At 47.0% G+C, this 17404-nt stretch overlaps 1 protein-coding gene across 1 annotated transcript in view; it reads right to left on the bottom strand.

The window, feature by feature from the left end:
* The window catches only part of Slc6a11 (solute carrier family 6 member 11), a 125067-nt gene that overhangs the window by 10456 nt on the left and 97207 nt on the right, over positions 1 to 17404 (bottom strand). Inside the window, exons 7-9 of the mRNA XM_027931918.2 lie at positions 14995 to 15098; positions 8052 to 8176; positions 831 to 943 (exon numbers count right to left, since the gene is read on the bottom strand). Coding sequence (XP_027787719.1) covers positions 831 to 943; positions 8052 to 8176; positions 14995 to 15098 — 342 coding nt within the window. The remainder of the gene's footprint in view (positions 1 to 830; positions 944 to 8051; positions 8177 to 14994; positions 15099 to 17404) is intronic.

Below are 17404 nucleotides of genomic sequence, written 5' to 3'. Positions count from 1 at the left end.
AGAACACAGCCCAGGCACACGGCAAGCGGCTCCAACCCCGCCTCCTCCGCCAGGCAGCCTGTCCTGTCATGTGCCAGCGCTGATCCCTGATCCCTCAGAGGCTTCTGCCCGCAACAATGAGAAGATTATCAGCCGAAGCACCCGGGCTCCTGAAGCCCTGCTTAGCAGTTTCCGAGGAGGAACGGCTCAGGGGGAGAATTGAGCTTGGCTGGGTTGACAGACGCCTACACTGACCATGCTAAGTGACTTGTACAGAGGCACGGTGGGGGCAGTATCTGCTGGGCCATCCTGGGCACTGTCCTGCACAGGCTTGGCTGGGCAGGAGGCTCGGGGGGGGGGGGGGGCTACGCCATCTTGTTAAAACGCGGCATCTTGCCTGTATAGCCTCCCACCCAGAACAGCTCCCACATGCCAAGGGAACCAAGTGGCCACCCAGGCTGTGTCATGGCGACCCCCAACACCTGTGCTCTGGGGTCCTTGGATATTTGGTTGGGACGCATGGGACTCTGTGTTACCAGGAGGGGTGGTGGCTGGGACCAAAGGTCGCTCCTAGGAAGAGTGCCTGGCCACAGGGCGCAGTGGTGCACGCCTGTAACCCCAGTGGCTTGGGAGGCTGAGGCAGGAGGATCCCAAGTTCAAAGCCAGCCTCAGCAAAAAGCGAGGTGCTAGATAACTCGGTGAGACACCCTGTCTCTAAATAAAATACAAAATAGGGCTGGGATGTGGCTCAGGGGTCGAGTGCCTGAGTTCAATTCCTGGTCCCAATAAATAAAAATAAATAAAAAAAGAGCCCCTGGCCTCCCCGGCCCCTCTCCCTCTGGGCTGCTTACCTGGCTGTCCAGGCCCAGAAAGATGAGCATCATGAAGAACAGGGTGGCCCACAGCGGGGAGAGAGGCATCATGGTGACAGCCTTTGGATAGGCGATGAAGGCCAGGCCGGGACCTGGGAAGAAAGAGAGAGAGAGACAGAGAGAGAGCTGCTGGTGGAGTCAGTCCTGTGTGGTTGGTACTAGGCTGGTGCCCAATTTTCTTTCTTTTTTTTTTTTCTTTCTGGTATCAGGGTTTGAATTCTGGGACACTCGACCACTGCGCCACATCCCCAGCCCTTTTTAATATTTTATTTAGAGACAGGGTCTTGCTGAGTTGCTTAGGGCTTTGCTAAGTTGCTGAGGCTGGCCTCGAACTTGTGATCCTCCAGCTTCAGCCTCCCAAGCTGCTGGAATTATAGGTGTGGGTCACCATGCCTGCCCTCCCTTTTTTCCTTGATTTAATGGTGACTTGTCTATTTTTTTTTTTAAACCAGGATTTTAATTCTATTCCTATTTCACTAATTTCTGCTTTTCTTTCGACTATTTGCTTTCTTGTGCATTTTTTTTTGTGCTTTACTTTGCTCGTTTGCTTTTGTGTTGTTTTGAGCGGGGAAGTCAGTTTATTTTCATTCTTTCCTCTCTAATGATAAATGTGCTTAGTATGGTGAGCTTTCTCTGTTTCTATGAAGTCTCCTTGCACCTCCTGCAGTTTCTGCCTTGTGCTACGCTGTGTTATTTGGTGCATATACTACATTGTGTGTTGTAAACTGGAACATAAAGTGTTTCTCTTGGTAGTGCTTAACACCCTTGGGCGTGGATCCTACTGTGACCTGAGCTTTGCTCCTGCTGTCCAGCCCTTTACGTTCAGCCTTTGTGAATCAACTTTGCTTGAGGTTTGACTCTCCTGTGCAGGACAGACTTGGATCAAGGTTTGTGAGTCAAGTCAAAGATCTTTTCCTTTTAATAGGTAAGTCAAGCCTACTCACGTTTATTGATATGATTGATACGTTTGACCTTAACTGCCCATTTTGAGTCATTTTTCTTCTTACATTTTTTTAGTATTTGTTACATTTTTTCAATGACTTAAGTGTTGTTTCCATCTATAATTTTTTTTTTTTTTTTTGCATTCAGGAAGATTGTGTTCCAGTGGTTATTTTTATACTTATACCTTTTAAAAATGCTGTTAAGCCCTTGTTTTCTTATTTAAACCTTTATTACTCAGCTTTCCCAGGTTTCTTCCTTCCATATTCTTTAACAGAGCTGTTGTCTATACAACAGAGTTTTTTTTTTTTAATTTCTTTTTCGTTTTCTCCTTTTTCTTTCCATGGATAGAAATAAATAAATTATTTCTTTGGATAATTTCTACTTTATGACAGATAATATTCAGCATTTCTACATTTGTCTCCTCTCTCTTCTCTACATTGCTTTTCGTGTTAGAGACACACACACACACACATACATGCACATGTGTGTGTTATTTAATTTCTTATCATTATTTATTGGTGCTGGGGATGAAAGCCTGGGCCTTGTGCACATGAAGCACACACTGTATCACCATGCTACATCCCCAGGAATAATTAAGCATCATTTTAAAAATATTTATTTATTTATGTATCTTTAGTTTTAGGTGGATGCATTAGTTTGTTTTTATGTGGTGCCGAGGATCGAACCCAGTGCCTCATGCATGCTAGGCGAGCGCTCTATCACTGAGACACCACCCCAGCCCCAACTAAGCACCATTAAGCCCTCACTGTGCATCTTTTGTTGGACATTTTCCTGGTCACTGTGAGGTTGGCTCGAAGTCACCCTTACTCAAGTTCCCTCAAGGACTGATGGGCACAGAGCTCCCACATTCCTCAACATTGAGAATGGATTTCTGTGGCTTTGATAGTGGGAAAATAAAATTGTGGCTAGGTGTTAAAGCTTTGATCCAAGTTTCCTTTTCGGGATCTGAGATGAAAGGGCTGCTCCAGCGTTGCCTTGAATGCACTCTGTAAGTCGGTTTTGGGGTGCCAGGCTCCTGCTTTTGCAGGTTATTTGATCTCTTCTGCCTGCAGACTTTGAGGATTTTAGCTTTCAAGGCTAACGGCTTCAGCAGAATGCCTCAGAGTTCATTATTCTGGGTTAATGTTTTCCTGGCATCTGAGGGAGTTTCTTTCAATGTGTGGACTCAGCTCTTCATGTCTGAAAAATTTCCTTGGAATATAGTTTTAAACACGACCTCTGTGCCACGAGTTTTTATCTTTTTTTCCCCTTCGGGAACTCTGATAATATAAATATTATTTATTTGCCTACATTCCACGGTGTTTTTCTGTCTTTCTTCAACGCTAGTTTTCAAGACTATTTTCTATGGGATACCTTGTCATTTTTTCCCTTCGTGTTCAAGATAATTTTGTCTTTTCTTTTCTTCATTCCCCCCCCCCCCCCGGAGTTCAATTAACTCTCTTCATTTCTTCCTGTCCATCTCCCATTCCGCCCCCAACATCACTTGTTAGTTTGGAATTTCTGGTTTCAATTGCTTTCCGCGTCGTCAGATTCCCAGTTGACTATGTCTAGTCTGTTGGTGCTACGGTTTGGATGAGGTTTGACCTTGACAAAACTCACGTTGAAATCTGGTTAGTGGTTTTGGGGGTGTGGGGCCTTCAAGAGGTGACAAAGTCTTTAAGAGGTGATCAAGTCAGTGAGAGGGATTAGCGTCTTTCTCTGGAAGACGGGATTAGTCCTTTTGAGAATGGAGTGGTTTTCTGAGAGCAGGGTGTGGCAAAAGTGAATGGGCTCCTTTGTCCCCTCCCTCTCTGCAGCCCTCCTTGCTCCCTACTCTTGCATAGGCGCCAAATCTGCCATGCTATGTGACACAGCACAATGCTCTCACCAAAAGCAGCTACCATTCTTGAATTTCCCTGTGCCCGGACCATGAGCTAAACAAACCTTTTCTTTATAAACTACCCAATCTCAGGTGTTCTGTGATAGCCACAGAAAATGGACAGAGACATGTGAGGGCTGCTTACAATCTCTTTCTACTTCATATTGGGTCTTCAGAGGAAGGGTATGGTTATTTGTTGATCTGTGGGAAACTTCTATTCCTTTCTTTATGTTTAATTTGTTCTAATTAATTATACATGACAGTAGAATGCCTTTTGACACATCATAAATAAATGGAGTACAACTGCTCATTCTTCTGGTTGTACGTGATGTAGAATTACACCAGTCATGGAATCATATATGCAAATACGGCAATAATGTCTGATTCAACTATCCTTCCTACCTCCATATGCCCTCCCCTCTCTCATTTCCCTCTGTATAATCCAAAGTAACTCAATTCTTCCCCAGCCACCCCCTTATTATGAATCAACATTAGAGAAAATATTCAGCTTTTTGCTCTTTAGGATTGGCTTATTTCACTTAGCATGATAGTCTCCAATTCCATCCATTTACTGGCAAACAACCATGGTTTCATTCTTCTTAAAGGCTGAGTAATATTCCATTGTGAATATATACCACAACTTCTTTATCCATTCATCTATTGAAGGGCACCTAGGTTGGTTCCATAGCTTAGTTATTGGGAATTGAACTGCTATAAACATTGATGTGGCTGCGTCACTGTAGTATGCTGATTTTAAGTCCTTTGGGTATTAACCAGGGAGTGGATAACTGGGTCAAATTGTGGTTCCATTCCAGGTTTTCTGAGAAATCTCCATACTGTTTTCCAGAGTGGTGGCACCAATCTGCTGTCCCACCAGCAACGTATGAGCGTACCTTTCCCCCCACAACCTTGCCCACACTTATTGTGGCTTGTATTCTTGATGATTGCCATTCCGACTGGCTACTCCTGACTTTATATGGTAGCTGTGTATGCATGAAGTCGAGTCCGTTTGGGGGTTGCTGGGTATTTGATGATCTTCCTAGTTTAACAGCCTCCTCTTTCAGCCGTGAAGTCCGAGGACTCAGCACGCTTCTGTCTTGCTGGTGGGGGAAGGGTGAGCTCTCCTCTTTATTTCTGGATTTTAGGGTTCTCTGTTGTTGTCGTCATGGCTGTTTTGCGGGGCTCTACCTCTTTCTTGCTTTTTCCTTCGCCACCCGCTTGTTGCAGGGTGCTTTTTCTCCATTCCCTTTTGCCTTCTTTTCTCTCCTGGAAGCTATGATCATTTTCCTATAAATCATGTCTGTCCCTTTAATGAGGCTCTGCCTCACTTTGGGGCCCAGAGCAAAGGAGTCCCCTGACCCTGGGCTAAATCTCTGAAACCAAGAGCCAACGTGAGCTTTCCCTCCTCTCGGCTGCTCTGGCTGGGAATTTTGACCCCTGCAGCAGCACAAAGCTAACTCAATTATCTTTATTATTTTTTTTTTGTTCTATTTACCTTTGGTTTAATTTGTATTTCCTTTCCTGCTTAAGATTCAAACTTTAGATTTTTTTCTAAAAAAATGTAAGCATTTTTTTCATTCTGATATAGATATTTAACGCTATCAACTTCACTATATTTTAACTGCAACCCACAAATTTCGATATGTTAAGTTTTCATTACTGTGAAGCTTGAAATATTTTGTTCTTTGAACCATGGAATATTTAGAAATGTGTATTTGGGGACTTTCTAGATATTATTTTGTTAAGGATTTCTGATTTACCCCGGTGGTTGCCAGAGAATATATTCTATATGATTTCATTCTTTTGAAATATTTTGAGACTTATTTCATGGTCCAGGACATGGTCTATCTTGGTGGATATTTCATGTCCATTTGAAAAGAATTATACTCTGCAGTTGTTGGGTACAGATTTTTGTAAATGTCAACTAAGTCAGTGTGGTTGATAGTGTTCATATTTTACGTCTTTATTGATAATTTGTCTTGTTCTATCATTAGTGAGACAAGGATGTTAAAATCTCTAAGTATGATTTTGGATTTGTCTATTTCCCCCTTTGGTTCTCTCTGTTTTAGCTTTATTTATTTTAGTTTTTACCATCCATTCATCCATCCATCCATCCATCCAGGTTTTGGTACTGAGGAATGAACCCAGGGGCACTTTAACACTGGGCTACATTCCCAACCATTTTTATTTTATTTTTTTATTTTGAGAAAGGGTCTCTGTAAGTTGCTTAGGGTCTTGCTAAGTTGCTGAGGCTAGCCTCAAACTTGTGATCCTCCTGCCTCAGCCTTCTGAGCAGTCACAGGAGTTACAGGGTGTGCCACCATGCCTGGCAGCTTTATGTATTAATCTCTGTTATCTGGCATAAACACATTTAGTATCATTAGATCTTCCCAATGAATTGTTCCCTTTATTATTATGAAACATCTCTCTTTTTCTCTAATAATACCCTTTGACTTTGATGTCTACTTTCTCTAAAACAAACACAGCAAAGCCAGTTTTCTATGCTTATTGTTTGGATGGTATATCTTTTCCTTTTTTTTTTTTTTGGTAAATTTCTCTGTGTCTTTAAATTTAATATGTGCCTCTTTTAGATATTTTATAATTGGATCTCACTTTTTAAAAATCCAGTCTGACAATCTCTCCTTTTTAGTTGACATATTTGATCCATTCACACTTAGTGTAATCACTAATGCAGTTACGTTCCCACCTAGCCTTTTGTGTCTGTTTTCCTTCTGGTCTTCTTTTGTTTGTTCATTTTGCTTTCTTCTACTCTGTTGTGCATTTCTAGCTTTCTGTTCAACTACTCAGTATTTTGTGATACTCGGTTTTATTTCATTTGTTGGCTTTTTTAGCTCTGTTTTATTATTTTCTAAGCAGCTGGGCTAACAATACACATCTATAACTCCAGCAGAGTTGACTTAAAGTTAACAATGTATCCCTTTGACTTCCTCTACACATCTGTCCCTTCCCATTTCTGATTATTATTCTGACATTGTGTTCTTTGAAGCAGACTTCAGGACCAAATTGTATCACTAATTGAAAAATGGACCAAATACTCCAGTTAGAAGGCAGAATATGATCAGTCTGGATTTCAAAGTAAGACTCAACTATAAGCAGTGTAAAATCTCTATATCAGGAAAGAGCACCTGGACCGCGAGGAGTATCAGAGAGACAGACTAGGGGATATTCGAGGAAGGTCAGCAAATCTTGGGCATGGGGCTTACAGCAGGATAAAACGAGTCTTGCACTTTCTGCCTCCCTAGCTCAGCCTCATAGGTGTTCTGGAACATTCCTCTGAGTGTTCTGGCAGCTGTCTAATCATGGTATTTTGAGCTAAGAATCATATGAGGTTACATGTGAGCTATCTCCTACCCAAAGAGCAGGAGCCCAGTGACAGAGCTTTGCCTTCATTTGCAAACCTCTGGTCTAGCTCTGGACCCCTGGTTTCTGCAGGGGCCATGTCTATGTCTGATACACACAATCCCAAGAAAGGAGGACCCCGAGCAGGTACAGCTTCCTCCTGTGAAGTCCACACTCGCTGGCCTGCCCAGCCTGGTGGTCAGAGGGTGCTGGCCTGCCCAGCCTGGTGGGCAGAGGGTGCTGGCCCTGACTGTGCACAGCAGACAGAGGTAGCCACACTTTGCACTGGGGCTCACCAGGGAGGCAGCGTGGTTGTCACCATGGATGTGGGCACAACTGGCATCGAGCAGATGGAAGCCAAGGAGGCTAGACGCCCTGTGCTGCCCTTGACAGACCATCCCCCTGGACATTCTTGTATGTGAAAAACCTATTTGCACTTCTCTGAGTTTGGAGCCTAGCTTCCTATGTCACGTAAACAAAACTATTTTTGTATTTTTTAAAAAAATATATACTGTATCTGCTCAGAATTCAAACACCATGAAAACCAAGGGAAGGGTTTTCACCACTGGCACCCCAACCTTGCCCACACTGGGTTTGACACAAACACGTCCATCTACACTTAAGGCCATGACACCTGGGGTGATCCTACATCTAGAACAGGGGAGGGAGGGAGACTCTCCAAGCAGAGGGAGCAGCACGTGCAAAGGCCCTGCAGTATGAGGGAGTGACTTATGTTGCCAAAGGGGAGTAGACCACTGAAATTGGGCAGAGTGGGCATGGGAGGATGAAACCCCAGGAGCCTGGCCTATGCTGAGCGTAGCACCATGAGCGGCCGAGGAAGGCTTTGGGTTACAGGAGTGAGGTGAAGTGTGAAGGTGCTTCCCCCTGAGATCCCGGCCTGTGGATGACTGGTGGAACCGCCTCTCAGGACCCGAACCCAGGAGATGAAGACCGCACCGACATTCTGCTCATCCATCTCCCCCGGGGCCTCTTAGACCCCCAACCTGCGGCAAACTCACCTGACTCTGCCACCTCGGCAATGGGTACCCCCTGCTCGTATGCCATGAAGCCCAGGACTGAGAAGATGGCAAACCCGGCCACGAAGCTGGTGCCGCTGTTCAGGCAACAGAGCATGATGCAGTCCCTGTGGGGAAGCAGCAAGAGAGACTCAGGTCAGAGTGGGTAGGACAGGTGCATTGCCGGAACACTGTCCACCTGAGCACTGTGGGGGGGCAGGCAGGGAAGTGAGGGCATGGACAGCCCCATTTCCCTGGTGAAGCACCCATAGTTCAGAGAGGTTAGGTGGCTGGCCCATGGTCACACAGCTTCTCCTGCATTTCTCCAAGATAAGGTAGGGCATGGATCACAAGCACGGAGAGGGGGTGTGAAGGAAGGAACGGAGGCTGGCATGTGGTACAGTGCCGATCGAGCGAGAAGAAACCTGGGAGACAAACCAACACTCTCCTGAATCCTTGGAAGGAGAGAAAGCCAGGGAAAGGAGAGGATTATATTCCTGGGAACTCAAAACTTAGAGGATGGGAGAAGCCTCCCTGAGAGACGGCTGCCTCTGAGCCAGGGGACCAACCCGGACCTCACGCCTGGTGCTCCAGCCGCTTCTCGGGGAAGAGGTTTTATCGTGACATCCATCTGGGACCAAACCAACTGCCAACCAGAGCCACATCTCACAGAACTCACGGCTCAGTCTCTGTTCCGCTGCTATGAGGAGCAGCCCCTTCCAGCATGGACCCCCTCGAGGAGGGATTTACTGGGGCAGCGGCTCTCATCTGCTCTTGAGAGGGACTCGCCGGCCAAGAAGCACCCGCTGCACAAAGCCCAGGAGAAATCAGACTACAAATGTCAGGGCTTCGTCAACCTGGAGAAAATGGATCCCTGACGTCTCAGCCTGTTGCCAAGCCGCGGCATCCGCCTCTCAGAATCCCAGCCACCAAAGAGCATGGGTGGGGGGGGCTGTGGCTTGGGCACACGGCCTGTGTCAATGCCCTGCCATGACTCGGGGCGGGACAGTGACCCAGTGGGTGGCGAGCCTGCTTCTTCAGGACCCTCCCCTCTTCTCAGTAGTCCCTTCCCCCTGCTGGACTACACCAACTGCTTCAACTGCAAGAGACCAAAACCTGCCTTCTCTGAAAAGCTTTGGTTTTACCCTCAAAAAAAAAAAATAGCCTGGCGCTCCTTCAGGCTGGGGAGATCTAAAGATAGTGGACTTATATCCCTTTGAGTTTTCTGTTCTCCCAGTTCAACATCCCAGTTCCGTTACCAGCTCTTCATCCTGCTCCTGATCTCTAATGTACCCCCCGCTCGCCAAGCCCCTCTTCAATTATTATATCCGGGACTGAGCACGAGGCTCAGGCATGGAGTGAGACGTTCACCTCCTCTTCTCCTGACACTGTGCTTCATGTAATGCAACCAAAGGTGATAAGAACATGGTTGGCGACTGACACGATGATTCTAAGGGAGAGCATCTGGACTAGGAGTCAGGACCCTGGGGTTCCAGTCCTCCCTGCAGTATCTTTATTTGGGGTCTGATCTCACCCACGGCGAGGCCAGCTGTTTGGGTAACTGGGTCTCTTGGGATTTGTGTCCCATCAAATCACTCTCAGCAAGCTGTCACTCCTGCTCCCTTCTCCCTGGAGACGAGTATATTTCCCTGCCCCGCCAACTCTGGCCTTGGCCACGTGACTTGCTGTGGACAATGAGACGTAAGCCAATGTGACACAAACAGAGGCTTGAGTTGTGCTGGCCTAATTGGACTTGTCCTTTATCATTTCTGTGATTTTCCATGAGAAGAATTCCTCAGGGGAGCTGCCATCTCTTTAGCCTGGACCCCAGAATGCACACACATGGCACGCACTTGAGCTTGGCCTGGAGTTAGACTCACCCAACCCTCAGCCCGGAGAGTTTCCCTGGCTGATGGGCAGCCTGGAGAGCAGTAAGAGCAAATGTTTGCTACGGTCAATCTTCCCTGAGGTCTGGGGCTGTTTGTTACACAGCATTAATGTGGCAGTGGATGACTGATACAGGTTTGTTTTTTTTTCCCAAACCGCTCTGTGAATGCCGGCTGGGCTGGTAGCCCTGCCACATTATCTGCAAACCTCGTTTGCCTCTGCTATAAAGGAAACTCAGTCCAGGCCTGGATGAGGGCCAAGCTCTTCTTAAGGCAGAGACAAATCTGCTTCTCCTGCCTGGGTCCTGGAGTCTGGGGTAAAATGGCCCTGCTTTATTGAACAGAGTGACATGAGATGGTGCTGGGAATGCAATGGACGCTTTGCCTCCACGTGGGCCACATTTTGGACTTCTCCTGTATTATTCTTATTTGTTTTGGGTACCAGAGATTGAACTCAGGATGTGGCCCTCAACCCCAGAGCCACATCTCCAGCCCTATTTTGTATTTTATATAGAGTCAACTCAGGGTTTCCCTGAGTTGCTTAGCACCTTGCTTTTGCTGAAGCTGGGTTTGAACTCACCATCCTCCTGCCTCAGCCTCCTAAGCCGCTGGGATTACAGGTGTTCACCCCCATATGCCTGGCTCCTATATCGTTTTTAAAGGAGCTGCAGCCAGCGTGTCAGGCCCTACACTAGGTTTCACTCAGCCCTGGAGGACCAGAAAAGGAGAATCATCTACTGCAAGTCTCACAGTCACTTGTGAAGTTTGGGATGCGTCTCAGATGCTATTTCCAGGAGCTAAACAAAAATGATGTGCCCCAAGAAGTAAGACTTCCAGAGCCCGGGTTATGGACAGTTATCGCTGGGCATCCATACAGAGGGTGAAAAAGAAAATGTCCCCAGTTACAAAATCCCCATCTTCCTGCAGAGGTCTCTTGGGTGACTTCCTCAAACCACAGAGTGACAGGCAGACAGAGAGAGAAGCTCTCAAGGGCCCTAGGGTCCCTTCCATCCCTGTGACCTGCTCGCCAGCCCCCAGGGCATCCACGCCTTCAGGCAGTTGTAGCCTAGTGCTGTGTGCTCTGAGGGGATGCTCTCCCCTGTCCGCGTGGGTCCATTCCCATCCCTCTAATTCCTTCCCTGCGCCAGCGCCAGCACTGCTTAGGTGAAGCCTTACGTAACCAGTGCTTTGAAGTCAGCAGGAGCTCAGCTGGGCTGGTAAGACCTCCAGAAGCGATTATGCTGTCAGGAGAGAGGGTATTAATTTACTCCGTCTGAGATGGGAAAGACCCGCTTGCAGAACGATTTTGAAACAGGACTAAAATGAGCCTTCTGATTTTGCAATGTCACCTAGGGTATTTGCTTTCTTCTGCTGATAAGAGACAGAAAGGAAAAAAAATAATAAAATCCCTGGCTGTCGGATGGGAAAGCAGAAGGATTGGGGGTAGCTGGTATCGGTCACTCGTGTGCACATTTGGAAGAAGCAACTGCCCAGGGACCCAGATTGGTGACAAGACAGCCTCGGCCAGATTCAGTTCTAATAGCCTGGAAGGAACTGGCCATCCGTGGAAGTGAGGAATAGGGGTACCAGGGCCAGGAAAGCCATATTCTATCACCAGCAATGGGAACACAAGCAAGTGACTTAAATTCCATGGGCCACCGTCTCCTTGTCTGTACAAGTGACAAATGGGTGTCTTACGGCATGAAAGTCACAGGAGACCTGGCCCACAGGATACAGGGAGAATGAGAAACCTTGCTGGTGTCCTCTTGCTCCTGATGGCCTGGCTGGACGGGATAGTCAGTGACCACGGGATTCCCAGTGTCCAGAGACTGAATTCGGGGCCCTCGACCACTGCGCCACATCCCCAGCCCTATTTTGTGTATTATTGAGAGTCAGGGTCTCACTGAGCTGCTTGGGGCCTTGCTTTTGCGAGGCTGGCTTTGAACTCACCATCCTCCTGCCTCAGCCTCCCAAGCCGCTGGGATTACAGGGTCCCGTGCTGAGTGCCAGCACCTCTCTGAGACAACCCAAGGGGGTCATCGTCAGCCTGTGCTGGGAGCCTGCTTGTGCTGCTGTCCCTAGCTGAGGGCCTCTCCCTTGCTGCCCGGGGTTCCCATTTCATACTGTGGTTGACAAACTGCCTGACCTCTCAACCCCGAGACCCATCTCCTCTGTGACAGCCCGGAGCACAGCGAGGGTCTTACAGAAACCTGGCCCAACCGCCCACCTCTCCGGCATCCCTCCTTCCAGCCATACTCAACTGCCCCTCAGCCCAAGGGCCCCAGAAACGATGGCACTTGTGGCCTAAGGTACACTGAATGACATGGTAGCTTTTCTTTTCAGCATGTTGGATCTGTCTACTTAAAAAAAAAAAAAATTCCTTGGTGCCTCAGTTTCCCCAAATGACAAACTCGACAGACTGGGCACTACTGTCGGTCTCCTGTGCCGCCCATTCCACTGATGTCATGGCAGACCCTGCAGACTTGACAAACGGGTTTGTGAAGGGAGCACGAAGGTGGCTTCCAGAGAGCCCTGGGAGGGACAGCGGAGAGCCTGGTCAGAGCCCAGACTCCACCACCTCCACCTGGGGACCACCTCCGGGAGCCCCGATTTCCCTTTCTCAGAGACGGGGAGAATGGGGGAGGGGCTGGACCATCCACAAAAGGTCTTTCAAGCCGCGATTCCACGGGAGCCAGGCCGCGGTCAGGTTCTGTGGTCACCGGTTCCCGGCCCAGGGGCACGCGCCCCTCTCACATGCCCTCACCTACACTGAACGGGGATTTGTTTTTGGGGTTACTGCTCATGTTCTAGTTTAGAAAAATAATCTTGTTTTTATAAGAGTCTGTTGCTTATTTTTCTTTTCTCTTCTTAGTTATTTACTTTGCTTGCTGGGGATGGAACCCAGGGCCTCATGTAGGCTGGACATGCACTCCACCACCACGCTGCACACCCAGGGTCTTGCTAAGTTGCCCATTAGCCTGCCCTGTGCACTCTCCTGCCTCAGGCATGGGCTCCTCCCCTGTGCCTGGCTATAGTTTATTTTTCTTTTGTATTTTAGTGTTTTTCATATTGACACATTCATCACCTTAACATAGTATGGATCTAACCCCACTGAATATCATATTATATACTACTACACCCTTTAATTTTGAGGATGATTTTCATATTTTATTTAGAGATAAACATACAGGGGTTGTGGCTCAGTGGTAGAGTGCTTGCCTAGCATGCATGAGGCGCTGGGTTCGATTCTCAACATCGCATATAAATAAAAAGAATAAAATAAATGTCCATCAACATCTAAATAAAATACAACATGTAGATATTTGTACTAACTTTTTTTTTTTTAAATTAAAGTCAACAGGTACTCACAGTAATAGGAAAAAAAACCAGAAAAATGTCTTAATGGTATAGGAAATATAAATGATGGGGGGCATCTCCGCCCCCTGACTTCCCAGGCCTAGTCTCTAGGCTATTTTGAACACTTTTTAAAAATTTCTTTATAGGGCTGGGGATGTGGCTCAAGCGGTAACGCGCTCGCCTGGCATGCGTGGGGCACTGGGTTGGATCCTCAGCACCACATAAAAATAAAATAAAGATGTTGTGTCCAACTAAAAACTGAAAATTAAATATGAAAAAAAAATTCTCTCTCTTCAAAAAAAATTCTTTATAGAAAATTTTAAAGTTTAGAAGTCTAACATTTAACAATCTAAATTTTTAAAAAATATTTATTTTTTAGTTGTAGTTGGGCACAATATCTTTATTTATTTACTTTTATGTGGTGCTGAGGATCAAACCCAGGGCCCCGCATGTGCTAGGCAAGTGCTCTACCATTGAGCCACAACCCCAGCCCCAACAATCTAGATTTCTGCTGGGTGTGGTGATATACACCTATAATCCCAGCAACTCAGGAGGCTGAGTCAGGAGGATTGCAAGTTCAAGGCCAGCCTTAGCAACTTAGTGAGAATCTGTCTCAAAATAAAAAATACAAAGGGCTGGGGATGAGGCTCAGTGGTTAAGCATCCCTGGGTTCAATCCCCAGTACTAAAAGAGAAAAAAAAAATTGTAGATTTTTACATGAGCCAATGTCACTCTCTTTCTTTGTGATTTCTTTTTTTCTAATGATTTTTACATGTTTTCCCCATTCTAAAATTAAATATTTTATTATTCATTATTTGATGATAGTTCCCTTTCAAAATTTAACTCTTTAGTTAATTGTATTATGTGACTATATGGGATGAGGTTTGAGGATCTAACTTATTTCTTCTGAATATTCATCTCAGAATCACTTGTTCCAACCCTGTTCCTTTCTCCACCAACATGTGACAGAGAACGGCTTTGCTGTCATTATTCCACAGTCTTATCTCTGGTGATCTTGGGGTCTTAGAAAGAGACCCTCTACCATCCACCTGTAAGTACTCCCCTATCCTGTGCAGGGCTCTGAGTCCAGAGGTGCAGAGACCTCAACCAACAGATAATCACGGCACAGATTTCACTTGCCCCTGTGCTGCTGGGAAACTCTAGGCATGTGCAGGTCTCAGCCCTGCTGTGGGGCTCACCTTGCCTGCCACCTGGGTATGGCCATCTATAGGAGGTCAGGGAGGGAGGCTGGTCAGGCCAAGGGGCAAGGCGGGGCAGCAGCCACTCTAAGTGGGACAGGAGAGAACCCTACAGTCAAGTAAGACGGGCAAGGAAGCCGATTTGTGAATAGATGGTGGAAGGATAAGCCCTTCTGTGCTGGAACACCTGGGTCACGTGTTGATGATGCCACTCGTGAGCTGCGTGACCTTGGGCAAGTTCCTTGCCGGCTCTGGGCTAAATTTGTGCCTCCATGTAAGGTGACACGGACAGGGCGGATTCACCTTGCAGCAGACTCTGATTGCACTAGTAACCCTACCTCCTCTGATGGCCCCTTCTTTGACCCTTGGGCAGGAGGAGGTCAGCAAGCAGCCCATATGTTCCCTCCTGGGCCCCGCAAGGCAGGCAGCTGAAGGAACTGGTGTGATGCTGCAGAGGGTCCCCGGGAGCAGGGAGGAGGGCAGGCGGGGCCCGGGGGTGCTCACCTGTAGCAGTTGTTGTTGTAATTGTTATAGCTTCCCAGAGCAGTCAGGCAGCCCAGGCAGATGGCGTAGGAGAAGAAGATCTGCGTCCCGGCATCGACCCACACCTGCAGGAAGGACAAAGAAGTGGACATAGAGGTGAGTTCAGGTGTGTGTGTGTGTGTGTGGTGGGGGGCGGTGTCTTGTTTTCTGATATCCCCCACCCGCCATAAAAATGTCCACAAAGGAATCATCAAACTTCCTAATCTTCTCAGGACCCCCTTTTAAGAAGTCCTAGTTTTGTGGACTTCCTGATGAAATACCTACATCCTGAGTGAATTCCAGAATTTTCCAGAGGTCATGGATAAAAGCTCACAGAGTGGAATGAATTTGGATATTGAGGACCCTGGTTTCAGCTGTGTGCCCTTGGAAAAGTGACTTAAGCTCTCTGAGGCTTAGTGTCCTTACCTGCAAAGTGGATAAAAAAAAACTTGTCTGTCATTCAAGTAAGGAACACAGTCAGGAGACTCTTCAAGGCTTGCATTTGGACAGCCTCCCTGAGCACAGGGGAGGCGGGGAAGTGGTCACCAGGGGCTCTCTTGGAGCTCGGCTCCCAGAACTTACCAAGGAAAATCTACAGCTAAAGCACAAATGCAGCTGATGAGACTCATGCTTGGGCATTATGCACCCTCTAGAGAATGGCATTTGGCACTAAATACAGAAAACAGCACTTATTAGGCACTTATGATGTGCCGGGCACCTTGCTCAACCTTGACACAATGACCACATGAATATTCACAGCATCAATGTGCAGGAGGGACTGTTAGCTCCTTTTTACAGCCTAAGGAGACTGAGGAACAGTGAGGGTGAGTAACATGCCCAAGATCACACAGCTGGGAAGGGGTGGAGGCAAATCCATGGAGGCCCATCTTTAGAGGTGCATGCTTAACTGGTCTCAGAATTTCAGATTTTTGTTTTGTTTTGTTTTTAGCACTGCTGGGGATTGAACCCAGGGCCTCACACATGCTGGGTAGGCCTTCTACCACTGAGATACAGCTTGGATTTTGAGATTTGGAAACAGTCTCAGAAGTCCCCTGGTGTAACCTCTCTCCCAACACAGGACTCTCTTCTCAGTACTTCTGATAGAAGATTCTCTGATTCCTGTCAATGACAGGAAGGGCACCATCTCTAGACACAGATAATTTCTTCTTTAGAGAGTCAGACTGTTAGCTTATGTTTTAAAATAAGAAGAATTCCTTTCCAACTGCTGGGGTCATGCGACCACATCTTTCTCTTCTGCCTGGCAGTACTTTAGAGGTCTGAAGAAATTGGCTCCCTATTGAAACCCCAACCTCTCTCATTTCCAGATCAACTATCTATATGTCCTCTCTCTTGGGGATTTGATTACCTGGTTCAGGTCACTCTACTCTGGAGTTTCTCAAATCTGTTACATCTTTCGACAGACTCCAGGGCTTGCCTCTTGATCTAAGGCATGGATTATTATTTTTTTTTCTCCTCGAAGCTGGCTCATTGGGTCTGATCTTGCAGCTCCATGAAGAATTCAGGGAGGGCTATTTCATGAAGTGGGGCTGGGGATGGAGAACACCAGCAGGCCCGAGAGGAAGCAATGGAAAGAGGGAATAAAAATAAAAAATAAAAAAGGATCTCTCCAGATGTGGAGGCGCAGGCCTGTAATCTCAACAGCTGGGGAGGCTGAGGCAGGAGGATCGTGGGTTCTAAGCCAGCCTCAGCAACAGCAAGGTGCTAAGCAACTCGGTGAGACCCTGTCTCTAAATAAAATACAAAATGGGGCTGGTGATGCGGCTCAGTGGTTGAGCGCTCCTGAGTTCAATCCCCATCACCCCCTCCAAAAAGAACTCGAGAAATTTTGCTACAAGTGGGAAATTGAGGTTGCTTAAATATTTATAGGAAGGGTCCTATGGAGAAATAAAATGTTGAGGGTTCAGAAGAAAAATGGGTGTATTTTTAATTCCTCCTGCCATGCCTCAGTTTCCCCATTTGCTATCTCTAGTGAATTCCCCTTTCCACTCAAAAGGCAAGTAAACCATCAGAGATGCAGAAAGCAGGAGGGACCTGGTGTGGCCACTGAGACGCCTGGTTCCTGCACATGCGCTCACCTTGGAGTCTTCTCAAATGAGGATCCCTCCCTCACTGTCCTCAAGCCAAAGAGAGAGAGAGTCCCTGAGATAGGTGAGAAAAAGCTTGCTCCCTCAAACAGCACCCCGCCATCCAGTAGAGGGGCTCTTCCCGCACTCTCCACCCACCATACCACAGTGGTAAAAACCCTCTGTGTCAGAAACGCCAAAAGGAAATTTTAATCCACATGCCCCAAAGATGTGCCCCCAAACCAGTGAAATCACTAGCAAGTCATTTTCTTGCAGTTTGCTCATTTGAAACAACGCTAAAATAGGGA

This window comes from Marmota flaviventris, chromosome 20 (assembly GCF_047511675.1).
Source record: "Marmota flaviventris isolate mMarFla1 chromosome 20, mMarFla1.hap1, whole genome shotgun sequence".
NCBI lineage: Eukaryota > Metazoa > Chordata > Mammalia > Rodentia > Sciuridae > Marmota > Marmota flaviventris.
This window is presented reverse-complemented; position numbering and strand designations above follow the sequence as displayed.